Here is an 18,483-nt window from a genome sequence, read left to right as displayed (position 1 = left end):
CCTTACGCTAAGCAGGTGGGTGGTGGTAAGGTCTCAGACCCAAAATGGATTTGCACCAATTTTTATTTTGCCATACGTCCATTTTTGGCAAAAGGTTTTAAAACGCCTTTTTTCCAGTCACGCTGAAAAATGGATCTGCACACGTCCAAAACACTCGCCTACACTAGTGCAGCCCATTTTTCAGCGAACCTTAGTAAAAGGACTCTTCTGATTTTTGAATTTCAGTGCTGTTAAATATATATATATTTTCTCTGTCAATACTCTGTAATCAGTATTATTATGTAAACCGCATTGAACCTGCTTTAAGTGGGAAAGTGCGGGGTACAAATGTAATTATATATATATATATTAGCTCTACCTGGCCACACGTTGCTGTGGCTCAGTCTGGTTAAATGGAAAAGAAAGAAAAGAGGAAGCGCACATTTCTAATATGTTTAATTTCACAATGCTTGTGGGTATAAAATATTTTTTGTTGTTCCATTGTGTGTGCAGAGATAGAGATTGGTTTGCCGACTGTAGAACATGCAACATATAATTGTCCATGTGAGAAGCAATCCGTGTGTAGATGTAAACGGATGAATTCTAAAGATTGGCCCTGAGCTTTGTTGATGGAGATTGCAAATGCCAATCGAATTGGGAATTGCAATCTGTTAAATTGAAATGGCATATCTGTTGGAATCATAGGAATGCGAGGAATGAGGACATGTTCACCTTTGAAAGGTCCTGTAAAGATTGTTGCTTGTACGACATCGCTCATTAATTTTTTTTTTTACTGCAAGCCGCGTGCGGTTGCAAAGCTTTGGCTGGTTGATATTTTGCAACATGATAATTGGCACGCTGATTTTCAATTGCAGTACGTGCAGTGGCATCCCTGGCAGATCGAGTAAATTGGAAAAGTGTGTTGGATAATTAAGCGCTTCATCTGCTTCCAGAACAGTGTTGATGGACTTGTATGTGAGTGGCTCGCTTTGAATGTTAGACTGAATAATATTGTTCAGTTCGTAGACGTCTTTGTTCTTGGCCACAAGAATAGCTCGTTCACTCAGCGAATCGTGATTCTTATAATTGGTTTGAATATTGGGAAATATTTTTTCAACCAATTGTTCTTTTGAGGTCACTAAATTGCAGAAGTTATGAGGCAATGAAATTTGTCCTGAGGTCAGATCAACCGGCACCTTTCCGTTCCCAATTTTCAGCAATTGATGTGAGAATATCTGAGCTGATTGATCGTTTTGCAGCTGGACACGCATATTTGTAGTTAAGTTTAATGTCTTTACATGTTGGCACAAAGTAGAGTATTTTAGGCAAGCATTTCGTCCGCTGGTGTCGATCGAGGAACTACAGGTAATGTTTGCCTGAAATCTCCTGCAAGCAATATTACCGTAATGTGTTCCCAAATGGTCTGATGTTTCCACGCAAATCTTGTAATGATCGATCAAGAGCCTCGAGCGATGTTTTTAGCTGTGTTGTTTCCTCGGCACGTATTTGAGCTATTCTTTGTCTGTTTCGCTCGTTCGCTGATGCCCGTTCTTCCTCAGTTTGATTTGCAATTGTAGGTATATAAAACCTCGCGCGTATTCGAATGCAACGTTGTGTCAAAATTTTAAAGCAATCGGTGAAGAATTTTCGGAGATTTAAGCCACTCTCAGCCTGTCGGGTTGATTCTGTTGAGAATGAAGCAGATCTGAAGCTGCAGAACGCGATCGTCGTGCTCGCAACCGTGCATCGTCAAGTCTGGCTGCACGTCGTTCTGCTGCTTCCTCGGCACGTATTTGAGCCATTCTTTGTCTGTTTTGCTCGTTCGGTGATGGCCGTTCTTCCTCAGTTTGATTTGCAATTACTTGTCGCACTGCTTCCGCTCCGTGAGTACGACAGCTGTGACATCTATATAATAGTAGGTATATAAAAACATGCGCATATTCGAATGCAACGTTGTGTCCAAATTTGAAAGCAATCGGTGACGAACTTTCGGAGAATTAAGATTTTGAACAAACGAACATTTACATATATATATATATATATATATAATTTTTTTTTAAATCCTTTTTCATGGTAGTCCTTTTATTAGGTTTCAGTTTACTGTTTTCAAGTTTAGCTCATTCATTGTATTTATGTTTATACTTGGTCATTTTACTATTGTTATGCTGTGACCAAAATTGTAAGTTTTATGTTCAACTGTACCTGCTGTACACTGCCTTGTGTGAATCTCTTCATAAAGGCAGTTAAATAAATAAATAAATGTCCTTAAAATTCAGCTAACTCTTTGATATACCATGGAACCTGATGCCTAACCGGTTTCACTTTGGAAATTAAAGGGGCTAAAGTATCAACAGTTGAAAAAAGGACATTATGCCATGTTTTTAAATGATCTGATACATGTTTAAGGTCTAGTTGAGAAAGAACATTGTTCCAAAAGCTAGTTGATTCTGTTCTGGGTAGTAAAGTAGTTGAACTAGATTGAATAGGAGGCACCAGAAGTGAGAGTATAAATTCTGCCAAATAATGGTCAGACCAAGGAATTTGTTTCCAACTAATATCTCTGATTCTTAAATGAGAGATAGATATAATGAAAATCAAGGGCATATCCTTTTTCATGGATAGCCTGTAAATCACATATATTTAGGGAAAAAGCATCCAGTAGTGAGAAAAAAATCAACAGCATCTTAGTCATTGCTGTTTTCTAAATGAAAGTTTATATCCCCTAGCAGCAATAAAGAATCAAAGCCTACGAATTGTTTTAATAAAAACTCAGGGCCCTGTTTACTAAAGTGCACTAATGTTTTTAGCGTGTGCATACAATTAGTGTGTGCAGTGTAGGCGCCTACACAACGCGTGCTAAAAACGCTAACGTGCCTCTAGCGTGGCTTAGTAAACAGGGCCCTCAGTAAATAACTGTTTTACACTTTTCCACTGACCTGGAGGTAAATAAACTAAAATAAATTCAACTGATCCCAGGAAAGAAGAATCGAGCAATTTGCAAGAAAGCATCTCGAGTACAAATATAATTAATTTGAGTAACATAAAAAAATTGTTTGTAAATTATCCATTAGCCACTGCCCATTCTTTCTCATCTAGGAGAGCTCAAGATCTTAGAGCCGGGTGGACAAAGATCATTTAACACTGAGGAGTCAGTATTAAGACATGTCTCAGTAATAGTATAGTCCGTGCATGGCCTTCTCTTTCCGGTGGATACTGACTTCATAGTTCATTTATCTGTAGTATAAATATATTCATTACCATTTTAATAAAGTATAATATAAAAGCAGTAGTTATATATGGAGTTGTCACAGATGTAAGCTATATTAATATTATTGATGTCATGCCAGATATGCCAATTTTATTTTCTACCCACTATAATTTATTTATATTACCACAGTACTAATAATTTATTTTTATAGCAAGCACCATGATGCAATTATTGACTGTAGGAGGGATCACTAGTATATCAGCACTTGTAATGAAGTCTATGTATTTCTGATACCTGAAGATTCATAACAACAGTATTAGCTTACATAAAGTCATGTGTTTTATTGGTTTATTTCATTAAACAGGTTTTGTGCCTTCTTCAATATTTGTCATCTTTATCAAGCCTGTTGCAGTCTTGCATTTTGATAGAACCAGCCCTTATATTCCATGATGAGCTGCTGATTCCTAATCTAGAGCACACCTTCCATGTTTTTGCTGTACGCTCCAAGGATGGCTGGGGTAATATATATTTTTATCAATATCAGGAGACATTGCTTTTACTAATTTTCCAAGATTCTTCCAGTTTATTAAAACATACACAGTAGTATAATACATTTCTAGAGACTTTAGTTCATTCTTTGCCTGTAGAGTGTTCTCAATTTTAACCATATTGAGTGCTCTCTAATAGTTTTCGCATAAGCTGTAAGCCCCCTTACATTGTGCATTTTTTTCCTAAAATGCAATAAATTAATCATTTCAACCTAATTAATTTTAACCCCATGAAAAAAGTACTAATACAGATCCCCTGTGTCCCATGATACTATGCAAAGGCAACAAAATCTAGCCCTTCTAGCTAAATTACGCATTCTCCGAGGACAAGCAGGCTGCTTGTTCTCACGATTGGGTGACGTCCACGGCAGCCCCAGGAACGGAAATCTTCCTAGCAACAAAACGTTTGCTAGAGCCTTCGATTGCCACCGCGCATGCGCAGCCATCTTCCCGCCCATCGCGCGAGAGTCACTCTTCAGTTCTTTTTTTCTCCGCGGTAGAGAATGACTGCTTGCGGTCTCTCTCCATGAGCCCTGAAAGAGCCGTCAACTGATTTTTCGGTTTTTGTCTCCTTTTTTTCTCGTTTTCTTTTCATTTAAGTTGTTTCCCTTAAAAAAAAAAAAAAAACCTTTATTTCTTAGTTTTAGGTCCTGTTAAGTTTTCTTTCGCTTCCGACACGTATGCATTTTTCTCCTTTTTGTGCCTTTATTTTTGGCGCAATTGAGAATTTTGATTTTGCCGCCGCTATTTTTCCGTCTGTGTCATTGAGGACGCCCAGCGGCTTCAAGAAGTGTACTCGGTGCAACCGGGCGATCTCGGGTACTGACCCTCACACGTGGTGTCTTCAGTGCCTTGGGCCCGACTATCGCCCAGACGCATGTAAGTTGTGTCTTAGCTTGAAAAAGTGGACACAGGCGTCGAGACAAGCTCTTTGGGATCGTCTTTTTGGAGCTTCGCCCGGTTCTTCAGCGTCGACGTTGACATCGGTACCGCGGTCGGCGGCGTCGATATCGGCACCAGAGATGACATCGACATCAGGAGCACAGGTAATGGCTGTCCGGACACCACAGGCTGGGAGCAGTGAGCCATCGAGTGGGTCTCCACCTGTCTCGAAGACTCCTGCTGGACAGGCCCACCGGGACCGACCACAAGGAGGCAAGTGGATTCCACGTCCTCCTCGTTGGTACCGAGGAGTATCGATGTGCTTTGAGCGAAGGCGAAGAAGCATTGTCATCGGTCGCCTTCTAAGCACGGTACCGGGAGCTCCGGGGCGTCGAAGGATTCGGCACCCGTGAAGCGCCGACGCCGGGAGGGAGCGCTCACCCTCCATTCAGAAGGTGTCGGTCTTTGGACAGCCCGGTACCGCCTCCTCAACCTCAACAGATTCTGGACCCAGTTCCTGCATCGACCCCACAGCCTTGCTCGCCAGCGACTCTGGGCGAGTGCATCCGAGCCATTCTTCCAGGTTTGCTGGAAGGGTTGTTGCGTCAGCCTGTTCCGGTGCCAGGGGTGCTTGCGCCTTCGGCACCGTTGATAGAAGTGGCAGCTGGCTCCGGCCCTGTGGTGAGGTCCCCGACACCGGTGCTGCTTGCGGCATCGGCGACAGCTGCCACCCAGGTCGACTCCCCGTCGACATCGATGGAGGGAGCTTCATCGCTGCCGGCACGGAAGTCAACTTCTCGGCATCACCATCGGGGGACATGATTCCTTGGCGTCGAAATGGGCCCGGTTTCGAACTGCAGTTCAGGAACTCTTGTCTGATAACCGAGGAGGATGCCTCGTGGGATGAGGGAGAAGATCCCAGATATTTCTCTTCCGAGGAGTCTTGTGGTCTTCCCTCTGATCTTACGCTTTCACCAGAAAGAAAGCTTTCTCCCCCGGAGAGTCTTTCTTTCTCTTCATTTGTCCGGGAAATGTCTGTGGCTATTCCCTTCCCTGTGGTATCTGAGGAGGAGCCCAGGACTGAGATGCTCGAGGTCCTTGACTATCCTTCACCACCTACGGAATCATCCACTGTTCCTCTGCATAATGTCCTTAAAGAGACATTGCTGAGGAACTGGACTAAACGACTAATTTAACCCCACCATCCCCAAAAAAGCTGAGTCCCAATATCGGATTCATGGAGAACCTGAGTTGATGAGGTCACAGTTACCTCACAACTCTATGGTTGTGGATTCCGCTCTCATGAGGGCCAGGAGTACTAGAGTTTTTGCCTCGGCGCCTCCAGGGCGGGAATCTTGTCTTTAGATTGTTCTCTTGTCTTTTAGATTGTAAGCTCTTTGAGCAGGGACTGTCCTTCTATGTTTAAATTGTACAGCGCTGCGTACCCTAGTAGCGCTTTAGAAATGCTAGTTAGTAGTAGTAGAATCTAGAACTTTTGACTTGTTTGGGAGAAAGGCCTATCAGTCCTCTAAGCTCGTGTCCAAGATTCAGTCATACCAGCTCTACACGAGCATCCACATGCGGAACAATGTAAACAATGTAAGCAACTGGCGGACTTGGTGGACAAGCTCCCTGTGGAGCATGCCAGGCTTTTTCAGGAGGTGGTCAGGCAGCTGAAGGCGTGCCGTAAATTCCTGTCCAGGGGTGCTTACGACTCTTTTGATATTGCATCCAGAGCCGCTGCTCAGGGTATAGTGATGCGCAGACTCTCATGGCTGCGTGTCTCTGGCCTGGACAATCAAGTCCAGCAGCGGATTGCGAATGTCCCTTGCCGGGGGGATAATATTTTTCGTGAGAAAGTCGAGTAGGTGGTCAAATCCACTGCTACTATCACCCGCCTAATCACTTCCTCTTTCTTCCCTACTTAATCTCTACACACTACTAACTGTATCTGATATTCTGTAATGACAATGTCATAACAAAACTATGTAAGCCACATTGAGCCTGCAAATAGGTGGGATAATGTGGGATACAAATGCAATAAATAATAATAATAAACAGCTCCACCAGTGGGAAACCGCTATGGACAATCTCTCCCGCCGGGCGCCTTCAGCTTCTACCTCATCAGGTAGACGTTTTTTCCGGGGAAGAAAGAATGCTCCCTATGCCTATAATAGACATAGGTGCAATCCTCCTTCCCAACAGCCTTCTCAGGCTCAGCCCCAGCGCGCTCGTTCTCGTCAACAGCGTGCGCCCAGACAGGACCCTGCAGCTCCCCAGCAAAAGCAAGGGACGGGCTTTTGACTGGCTCCAGCTGAGCATAGCTGCTATCAAAGTGTCCGTGCCGGACGATCTACCGGTCGGAGGGAGGTTAAAATTTTTTCACCAAAGGTGGCCTCTTGTAACCTCCGATCGGTGGGTTCTCCAAATAGTACGGTTAGGATACTCCCTCAATTTGATCTCCAAACCTCCAAATTGCCCACCGGGAGCTCAATCCTTCAGCTTCCAGCACAGGCAGGAACTTGCTGAGGACTCTCCACCCTTCTCAGCGCAAATGCGGTCGAGCCCATTCCACCAGGGCAGGAAGGGCTTGGATTCTATTCCAGGTACTACTTCCTTGTGGAAAAGAAAACAGTGGGGATGCGTCCCATCCTAGACCTAAGGGCCCTGAAGAAATACCTGGTCTGAGAAAAGTTCAGGATGGTTTCCTTGGGCACCCTTCTCCCCATGATTCAGCAAAATGATTGGCTATGCTCTCTGGACTTAAAGGATGCATATACACACATCCCAATGCTTCCAGCTCACAGACAGTATCTTCGATTCCGTCTGGGAGCGCAGCACTTCCAGTATTGTGTGCTACCCTTTGGTCTCGCATCTGCGTCCAGGGTGTTTACAAAGTGCCTGGCAGTAATTGCAGTGTCACAACGCAGACTGGGAGTGCATGTGTTCCCTTATCTCGACGATTGGCTGGTGAAGAACACCTCAGAGGCAGCAGCTCTACAGTCCATGGAGATGACTATTCAACTGCTGGAGCTACTCGGGTTTGTAATAAATTACCCCAAGTCCCATCTTCTTCCTGTTCAAAGACTAGAATTTATCGGAGCTCTGCTAGATTCACAGACGGCTCGCACCTATCTTCCCGAGACGAGAGAGCAGACAATCTTCTGTCTCTAGTTTCCATGGCCAGAGCGTCTCAGCGAATCACAGTTCGGCAGATGTTGAGACTTCTGGGCCATATGGCCTCCACAGTTCATGTGACGCCCATGGCCCGTCTTCACATGAGATCTGCTCAATGGACCCTAACTTCCCAGTGGCATTAGGCTGCCGGGAATCTAGAGGATGTAATCCAGCTGTCCATCGAATTTCACAGTTCTTTTCAGTGGTGCACAATTCGATCCAATTTGACCTCGGGACGTCCTTTTCAAATTCCTCAGTCTCACAAAGTGCTGACAATGGATGCATCCCTCCTGGGGTGGGAAGCTCATGTTGATGGGCTTCACACTCAAGGAGTTTGTTCCCTCCAGGAAAATAGTCTTCAGATCAATCTCCTGGAGTTGCGAGCAGTCTGGAATGCTCTAAAGGCTTTCAGAGATCAGCTGTCCAATCAAATTATTCAAATTCAGGCAGACAACCAGGTTGCCATGTACTACATCAACAAGCAGGGGGGCACCGAATCTCGCCCCCTGTGTCGGGAAGCCGTTCAGATGTGGTTTTGGGTTCGCTGTCACGGCATATTTCTCCAAGCCACTTATCTGGCAGGCGTAAACAGCAGTCTGGCCGACAGGTTGAGTAGGGTCATGCAACCTCACGAGTGGTCGCTCAACTCAGGCGTCGTACGCAAGATCTTCCGAGAGTGGGGCAACCCCTCAGTGGATCTTTTTGCCACTCAGGTCAATCACAAGGTCCCTCAGTTCTGTTCCAGGCTTCAGGCCCACGACAGACTAGTGTCGGTTGCCTTTCTCCTTAATTGGGGGAAGGGCCTTCTGTATGTGTATCCTCCCATACCTCTAGTAGGGAAGACTTTGCTGAAACTCAAACAAGACTGCGGAACCATGATTCTGATTGCTCCCTTCTGGCCGCATCAGATTTGGTTCCCTCTTCTTCTGGAGTTGTCCTCCGAAGAACCGTGGAGATTGGAGTGTTTTCCAACCCTCATAACTCAGAACAAGGGGGCGCTTCTGCATCCCAACCTCCAGTCTCTGGCTCTCACGGCCTGGATGTTGAGAGTATAGAATTCGCTTCCTTGGGTCTTTCAGAGGGTGTCTCCCGAGTCTTGCTTGCTTCCAGGAAAGATTCCACGAAGAGGTGTTACTCTTTTAAATGGAGGAGGTTTGCCGTCTGGTGTGACAGCAAGGCCTTAGATCCTTGCCCTTGTTCTACACAGACCCTGCTTGAATACCTTCTACAGTTGTCAGAGTCTGGTCTCAAGACCAACCCCATAAGAGTTCAGCTTAGTGCGATTAGTGCTTATCATTATCGTGTAGAGGGTAAGCCTATCTCTGGACAGCCTTTAGTTGTTCGATTCATGAGAGGTTTGCTTTTGTCAAAGCCCCCTCTCAAACCTCCACCAGTGTCATGGGATCTCAACGTCGTTCTCACCCAGCTGATGAAACCTCCTTTTGAGCCTCTGAATTCCTGCCATCTGAAGTGTTTGACCTGGCAGGTCGTTTTCTTGGTGGCTGTTACTTCAGCTCATAGGGTCAGTGAGCTTCAAGCCTTGGTAGTGCATGCTACTTATCTCAAGTTTCATCACCACAGAGTAGTCCTCCGCACTCACCCTAAGTTCCTGCCAAAGGTGGTGTCGGAGTTCCATCTGAACCAATCAATTGTCTTGCCAACATTTTTTCCCCGTCCTCATACCCACCCTGCTGAACGTCAATTGCATACATTAGACTGCAAAAGAGCATTGGCCTTTTATGTGGAGCGGACAAGACCCTTCAGACAGTCCGCCCAAATTGTTTGTTTCTTTTGATCCCAACAGATGGAGAGTCGCTGTTGGGAAACGCACCATTTCTAATTGGCTAGCAGATTGCATTTCCTTCACTTATGCCCAAGCTGGGCTGACTTTTTAGGGTTAGAGCCATGGCAGCGTCGGTGGCCCACTTGAAGTCAGCCACTATTGAAAAGATTTGCAAGGCTACGATGTGGTCATCAATCCACACATTCACATCTCACTACTGCCTCCAGCAGGATAGCCGACATGACAGTCGGTTTGTGCAGTCGGTGCTGCAGAATCTGTTCGGGGCTGTTCTGGGTTTAGAATCCAACTCCACCCCCCTAGACCCATTTTTATTCTGTTCCAGGCTGCACTCTCAGTTAGATGTTCTACTTCGTAGGTCAATCCCTGTTATGTCCTCGCCGTTACGAGGCCCAATTGACCTTCTTTGTTGTTTTGAGTGAGCCTGGGTGCTAGGGATACCCCAATCTTGAGAACAAGCAGCCTGCTTGTCCTCGGAGAAAGCGAAGATACATACCTGTAGTAGGTATTCTCCGAGGACAGCAGACTGATTGTTCTCAGAAACCTGCTCGCCTCTCCTTTGGAGTCGTCCTTTTTCTTTGTTATTGCTTTTTATTTAACTGAAGCGGGACTCTCGTGCGATGGACAGGAAGATGGCCGCGCATGTGTGGTGCACATGCCCGCGCACTCGAAAGCTCTAGCAAACTTTATTTTTGCTAGGAAGATTTCCGTTCCTGGGGCTGCCGTGGATGTCATCCAATCATGAGAACAATCAGCCTGCTGTCCTCGGAGAATACCTGCTACAGGTATGTATCTTCGCTTTCCTTGTGGAGTCACAATGGAGAAACCAAGGACCAGAGCTGCAACAATGGTGACTGGTCTGCATCTGTCTCCCCATTCACCACCTGATGCTATTCTAGCTCTTCTGTGGGCAATGGCAGTGCTGTCCTTCAAGCATGTCCTTTCCCTTCTGCTCTTGGGCTTGAAGTGTACACTTTGAACCAATCAGGTATTGAGCACGACACCAGCACAAACAACACAGCCTGAAGTTCTATTTCACCAAATCAAACCAGGAGGTGAGAGTGACTGAGGGACATGGGAGGAAGGGTAATGGAAGAGTGAATGAAAGGGTTTGTGGAAGCTAGAGGCGAAAGAGTTAAAGGATAAGAGAGCAAGAGGAAGAGTGAGCGGATAGGAAGGAAGAGAAAGTGAATTAGAAGTGCGAGAGTGGAAAAGTATCCTAATGGTTAGAGCAACAGGAAAACAGGGTTCAAATCCTCCTCCTCCCACTTCACCCTCTATTGGTTCACAACTGAGATTGTAAATCCATTTGAACATGGAAATAACTGTACCAGTTGTAACTAGTTTTGAACTCATATCTGGAAGGGGAGTAAATTAAATCCAAAATCCTGGATGAGTGAAAAACAGGATGGATCAAGGAGAGTGAATGAGTATTTGGCATACAAAAGTGAGTGGGAGGTTTAGAGCAGTTGAATGAGTGAGTAATGAGATGGGGACAAGGGTTGAAAATGAGGGTATGTTGCAAGAGGGAAAGTGAATCATTGGATGAGGGGATAAGAGATGTGGGGGATGAGAGTGTGGAGAATGGAATAAGGAAAAATTGAGTGTGCTCAAGGAAGAACAAGTGAGGGGATCAGAGGAGTTATGGAAAGAGGGAGGGGCTTGCATGTGAATAAGGGGATCGGGGAGAATAAGGGAATTGAAGGGGATGTAGTGAGTCAGAAAAGGGATCTGTGCTGGGGAGGTTGGAGGCTATCAGCTTACTCCTCCCAGCTTCATCCATGATGATAACCCAAGTCCACCATGATCTCTTTGGGCTTCTGTTGCGCTCCATCTTAGCTGCTTATCAGGTACTGAGAAGTTGCAGACCATCTTTATTTTCCTCTTAGCTTCACTGTAGTTTCTTCCAGGTCCACAGTGACCCACTTAGGCTTCAGCTACTGACACCCTGTGCTCCATCAGACCACTTGCCAGAAGGCTCATGCCAAACTATCAACTCACCTTAATATTTTTGTCTTATCTTTCTACTTACCAAGGCTCTCCAAGTTGGTTTGGAAAGAATAAAAATGCCAGAATTTGGCTTTTTTATTTTAAAAAATATAAATTCAATGTGGAAGGTGTATGCACATTTAGAAAAATATGCCTCATAAGTTCAGCTGAATTTGCAAAGTCCTACTGCAGGATCAGGAAAAATCTGCTGCAGGAAATCAGGGTCTGTGACTTTATGCATAATTGTAGAAAACATCACTATCTTCTTTGCTTTGTTGATGGCAGGCTGTTTTCCTGCAGTACTAGCTGCCTTATGACTTATCCTATGATGTGACTGTGGTCCTCACTGAAAGCCTCACCCCCACTTGGAGATTTAATTTAAAAAGAACCATCTGGAATCCATGAGTCATTTATTTATACTTTGTCTCATCTACAACTGCTCAAATTGTTTTACAACCACCATAGATCTGCACCAATAATCTAAACATAAAAAGTTTTGCAAAAATATATTCATAAAATTCATGAACAGTGCACTTTGGTAAATATTACCAATGTCATTTAAATTCATGTTGCACCTTATTCATTAGAGTTGTTCTTTGTTGTTCTTTTGCTGTCTAAATTTTCCTTCTACAGTTGTAATGAGATGATTTCTGTTTGCAGATATTGAAGTAACAGTTGCAGTTTACCAAACATGGACAGACTTGTTTAATTTTCTGACTACAGCGTTACGGAAAAGTGACCAGATCTCCCTTCCATCTGTGATGGCTAGATTTGCAAAATATTGTACTGCAGTAATTGGTAATGCAAATTTATACTGCTTCAGATATTATCTGTATTTATACTGTTTCAAAACTTACTGTTGTCTAAATTATTTTGGTGCTGTAAAGTAGTTTTTAGGTACACTTTTTAAAATTATGGACATTCTTAGCAGCCTAAAAGGCTATAATATTTACAAAGATAATTGTAATCTATTTTGCTAAAACTGTAAAATTATAAAGGTCAGACTGAGAAGAGACAATAGGATTGAAGTATGTATACCCAGTGATACTTTGCAAGCAACGTGGAAATGACATAAAATTTGTGCTTCTGTTAGTAATTTAACTGCTGTACTTTGAATCACTTGTAACTTTTTCAATAACTGCTGTGGGATCCCATTATATAAGGCATTACATTAATTAGTTGTGCATTTACTATATATAAATGGGTAGAATTAAATGGCCATTTTCTCAGTGGAGAAGGGTGAATGGAGTGCCACAGGGATCTGTACTGGGACTGATGCTATTTAACATATTTATAAGTGAACTAGAAGTTAGGGGCTTAAATTTGCAGATGACACAAAACTATTCAAAGTTGTCAAAACACATACAGATTGTGAAAAATTGCAGGAAGACCTTAGGAAACTGGAAGACTGGGCAGCCGAATTGCAGATGAAATTTAATGTGGACAAATGCAAAGTGATGCACATTGGGAAGAATAATACAAATCATAGTTATCTGATGCTTAGATAGCACTCAAGAAAAAGATCTAGGTGTCATTGTAAATACGCTAAAATCTTCTGCCCAGTGTATGGTAGCAGCTAAAAAAACAAACTGGATGCTAGGAATTATTAGAAAAGGGATGCAAAATAAGACCAATAATATTATTATGTCTCTGTATCACTCCATGGTGTGACCTCACCTTGAGTATTGCGTTCAGTTCTGGTCACCATATCTCAAAAAAGATATAGTGGAATTAGAAAAGGTTCAAAGAAAAATGACCAAAATGATAAAGGGAATGGAACTCTTCCTATATGAGAAAAGGCTAAAGAGATTAGGACTCTTAAGCCTGGAAAAAAGATAGCTGAGGGGGGATATGATTGAGGTCTATAAAATCCTGAGTGGTGTAGAATGGGTAAAAGTGAATCAATTTTTCACTCTTTTTCAAAAAGTACAAAGACCAGGAGACACTCGGTGAAATTACATGGAAATACTGTTAAAATGAATAAGAGGAAATATTTTGTCACTCAAAGAATAGTTAAGCTCTGGAACTTGCTGCTAGAGGATGTGGTAACAGCAGTTAGCCTATCTGGGTTTTAAAAAGGTTTGGACAAGTTCCTGGAGGAAAATTCCATAGTCTGTTATTGAGATGGACATGGGGGAATCTTGCCCTGGGATTGATAGCATGGAATGTTGCTACTAGTTGGGTTTATACAAGGTACTTGTGACATGGATTGGCCACTGATGGAAACAAGATACTGAGCTAGATAGACCATTGGTCTGACCCAGAATGGCTATTCTTATGTTCTTACGTTCATCTGGAGGTTACATGCCTCCAAATAAGTCTTAATTATCCTTATCCTGCAAAGAGTTATATAAGTTGGTTTGAGCACTGAAGACATCTAATATCCCAAGAATGTGAACTGAGTTTTTAAGCAGTAATTGAGTCCCTGCAAAAGTTGGTGCCTGTATTGGAGGAATATTTAAACGTCTAAACCATAGAAATTCACATTTAGCAATATTTAATCCTAATTTTTCAGCCAGAGCCAAACTGGTTGTAGACAGCCTTTTATACTTGAAATATCCAAAGTAACTTTGAAAAGTGGTGTCATTTTGGGGCTAGTGGTTTATACATGCACTCCTCTGTTTCTCCAGCAGGTGTAGAGTGTCAAACGAGGCTGTATAGGGTCAGCGGACAGCAGGCCACACAGGTTGGAGGGAGGGCAGGCATGGTAAAGCACAACCAGAAATAATTCTTTATTTTTTATTTACTTCTCACCTGACAAACAGTAGTCAAGGTGAGTTACAATACAGCAATAAAAACAAAATGTGCATATCTAGTGCTGTGAAAAGCACTTTGCAGCTCAAAGTAACACATTATCAGCAGCCATGACCACACAGCATGGCCAGCAATACTCTACCTGTTACTTCTTTCTTGCTCCCATACTTATATTTGTTCCCCTTAGATCCCAAATCATTCCCTCATTCACTAAGCAAATGCTTGTTGAACCAGGAGTTTTCTATTGATGCCTTGAACTCCAAATAGTCATTGGATAGCCAAAAGTCTAATGGCAAACTGTTCCAAAATGAAGGGCCCTGCTATGTAAATACTCTCCATATGTTCTTAGATAGCTTCGTTGCTTTCACTGAAGGCTCTTTTAGAATACCACTGCAAAAAGTGCTTTTAAGTAACCATATCTCCCACCTCTTAAGACTTGCAATACCAGACATAATAGAAAAGAAGTTCTGTATTCCACTGGGAGCCAGTGATGTGCTGATAGCATAGTGCTCATTTTTTTGGCACAGCAAGCAGCCTGTAATCACTTGAGTGGCTGCTTTCAGTATTAACTGTAGGCTCTTCATATACTGCTTTGATGTTTCATTGTATGCTAACTACAGTTCAGTAAATGTTTATATGAAAGAAAAATTCCACACCAGATTAATATAGAATTTTTGGAAGATTAACCTCTTATACAAAACATTATTATTTTTTATTAGTTTGCCTACTAAAGCATCTCACAAATCTCAATCTTTTTATAATTCTCATTTATTTACTCAGTTTTCTAGCTCCTTTACAATAGGTTTGTAAGAGTTCATCTGTGTCACTACTGCTGCTTGCAGATCTGTGATACCTGTCCCAAAGCATTTCCAAAATAATACCTTTTTTATAGTCACCAAAAGATAATACTGCTTAAATAAATTTCTTTCCAGTTGCAGTGTCAAAGTTAGAGATAGCGCATTGCCGTAGGTAAAAAGCTTTCCCCAACAGATGAGCTCGGAAACCAATCACTACTTTTTTGTATAGTCCTGTTTGCCCAGTTTATCAATGCAGATCGTGGCTGAAAATCAGCTGGTATCCAGAAAATTGCTGACTCACCCCTGGACTGCTCACACAATAGCCAGTTTGGGTTTAACCAGTTAGAGTGGATTTTCAGCGGCATTATCTGGGTAAGTGCCACATCAGTTAACTAGGTATGAAGCATATCGACCCCATAATTACTTAACAGTGATTATGTCCTGATAGCTGCAGCAAAGTGATCCATAATACCTATTTACCTGCCTTTTTGGAAATTGTTTCTACTCCTGTAGTATACTATATAGAATATTAGAGAAAGAAGCCCCCTATACATGTCCAAAAGTTTCCAAAGAATGCTCTGGAAAAAATCCTTCATTTGATGCATACAGTGCCCATACATGGGGTTCATTGTTCTTTTGCAATTACACTAGCCACAGTACCTTTAACAAGTTTCAGTTAAGTATTTTAAATTGGTAACATTCCTTTTCGTCCGCACGAGACCAGTCCAGACTGAGTTGTGTCCTTCTACCAGTGGACAGACACAGAGAAAAATAGTTCCAAGTAATTCGCACCTTAAGCCTGGAACGTTCAGTATTTTTCTCCGTCTCCAAGCGAGTGATAGATTGACTGTCAGCTCCTCCTTGGTTCTTATCTGTTAGCTCCTGACCTGGTTTCCAGTTGTCAGATGAGTAGGTGGTTATTTCTGATGAATTCTGCTAATTTCATTCCTGAAGTTATAGCTGAGCTAGGATGATACTCTGGTGCTGAGTCTGTCATCCCCCAGTTAAGGTGACACCAGGTAGTGCTGGATCCCTCCCCTCTCCCATCCACCTACACTCCTTCCCTGTGGAGTGGCTATAAGGAGTCAAGTGTGGCTAAGGAATTCTGTTTTCTGGGTAACCATTTTATGGCATCGCAAAGGTAAGTGTGTACTTTTTTCTGTGTTCTGGATTTTATTATTTTGTCAACAGTTCAGAAATTGATGATTTAAAGCTTTTAGCAGACATGGTCTGTTCTCTGGCTCCCAGCTGTCAACAGATGGTGGGGATTCTCATTGCTCTGAGCTCCTTCTTTGCGGAGAGTAACAGTTCTAACTGCTTTCTTTTTGGCATGCTGATTTTTGTGATGTTCTTTGCTTGAAGTCTTTGGTCTTTAGGGCTACCGATGAAGTTTCATAGACCGGCAGTTAGCATTTTGTTTTTTTTTGCGCCTCCCAGTTGTATTTAATTACTCTTTTTATTTTTTTTTTTTCAGCCAGGTGGTTCCTTCCTACCTACCTAATTTGAGGCATTGGAATTTTTTCTTTTTTGAGTTCTGCCTCAAACAGTGCCCTCTTTTGTCAGGCTGCTGTTCTCTCTCTTCAGTTCAGCTGTGATAGTATCTGTGTTAACTATCCTGCTTATTTTCGAAGGAGATCGCCGGCCATCTTCCGACACAAATCGGGAGATGGCCGTCCATCTCCTAAACCCGGCCAAATCGGTATAATCGGAAGCCAATTTTGGCCGTCTCCAACTGCTTTCCGTCGCAGAGCCGGCCAAAGTTCAAGGGGGCGTGTCAGCAGGGTAGCGAAGGCAGGACGGAGGCATGGTTACGAGATGGCCGGCTTCGCCCGATAATGGAAAAAACAAAGCCGGCCCTGACGAGCATTTGGCCGGCTTCACTTGGTCCCTTTTTTTTCAGGACCAAGCCTCAAAAAGGTGCCCCACCTGACCAGATGACCACCGGAGGGAATCTGGGATCACTTCCCCTTACTCCCCCAGTGGTCACCAACCCCCTCCACCCAAAAAAAATAAAAAATTATTTTTATGCCAGCCTCAAATATCATATCCAGCTCCCTGACAGCAGTATGCAGGTCCCTGGAGCAGTTTTTAGTGGATGCAGTGCACTTCAGGTAGGTGGACCCAGGCCCATCCCCCCCTACCTGTTACACTTGTGGTAGTAAATGTTGAGCCCTCCAACCCCCCCCCCCCCAAAAAAAAACCCACTGTACCCACATGTAGGTGCCCCCTTCATCCCTAAGGGCTATGGTAGTGGTGTACAGTTGTGGGGAGTGGGTTTTGGTGGGGATTGGGGGGCTCAGCACCCAAGGTAAGGGAGCTATGCACCTGGGAGCAATTTTTGAAGTCCACTGCAGTGCCCCCTAGGGTGCCCGGTTGGTGTCCTGACATGTCAGGGGGACCAGTGCACTACAAATGCTGGCTCCTCCCACGACCAAAGGGCTTGCATTTGGCCGGGTTTGAGATGGCCGGTCTCGGTTTCCATTATGGCTGAAAACCGAAGCCGGCGATCTCAACATTTGACCTAAATGTTGAGATTTGGCCGGCCCCGACCGTATTATCAAAAGAAAAGATGGCCGGCCATCTTTTTCGATAATACGGTTGGCTCGACCCCTTTACGGAGCCGCCCCCGGAGATAGCCGGCCCTGTTCGATTATGGCCCTCCACGTCATTCTGGGTAGGAAGATTTCATTTTGAAATCTCAGCCGTCTTTTATATCGGCTCTGTTATCACCAAGTTACCTTTCTCACTTAACTTAAAGCTCTGATGTGTTCTTCTTTATATGGCACTCCTTTGTTCCCAACATTTATATTAATCTGTTTTCATGTGAGAGAGGTTTAAAAAAAAAAAAAAAAAGATAAGCTTACTTTTGGTGAATTCAATGGCATTTATAATTTACTATAGCATATATGCATTCATGCAGCATTGACTCAATTGTTTAGCAGTCTTAAATAATTTGTAGTTTCCTGCTGTTTTTGCCTCAGAGTTCAGTGGTCCTTTTGGATTTCGCTTGACCTCAACTTCTTACTAAATTGATGCCCAGTTCAATTCCTAATTTGAGTTTCTGCCCAAGGCGTTATTCTCCTGGGATTTGATATCTAGTGTGCTAGAAGGGCACCATATCCTTTCACTATATCTGTCTCAAATAGCTTAGAGCAGCATTTGCTCTAGCTTCCTCTATGCTATGGTCTACTAAGCTGCCTTTTGTAGAATCCTTTGGTTTACTCATTTTCAGCAATCTCCTCGGTTGCTTCATGGTGGTCTACTTTTCTTTTCTCTTGTCTTGTCTGCTAACAGCAGCCTTCTATTCTGCCAGATGATTGCTTTTTGTTATCCTGCTATTTGGCAGTA

General features: G+C 43.4%; 1 protein-coding gene across 1 annotated transcript in view; it reads left to right on the top strand.

Moving 5' to 3' along the window:
* The window catches only part of RTTN (rotatin), a 478,682-nt gene that overhangs the window by 351,008 nt on the left and 109,191 nt on the right, over window positions 1–18,483 (top strand). Inside the window, exons 38-39 of the mRNA XM_030212687.1 lie at window positions 3,552–3,705; window positions 12,245–12,382. Of these exons, the coding sequence (XP_030068547.1) occupies window positions 3,552–3,705; window positions 12,245–12,382 (292 nt within the window). The remainder of the gene's footprint in view (window positions 1–3,551; window positions 3,706–12,244; window positions 12,383–18,483) is intronic.

Source organism: Microcaecilia unicolor, chromosome 1 (assembly GCF_901765095.1).
Source record: "Microcaecilia unicolor chromosome 1, aMicUni1.1, whole genome shotgun sequence".
Taxonomy (NCBI): Eukaryota; Metazoa; Chordata; class Amphibia; order Gymnophiona; family Siphonopidae; genus Microcaecilia; species Microcaecilia unicolor.
Note: the sequence above shows the minus strand (reverse complement) of the source record. Positions and strands in the feature narration are given on the sequence as shown.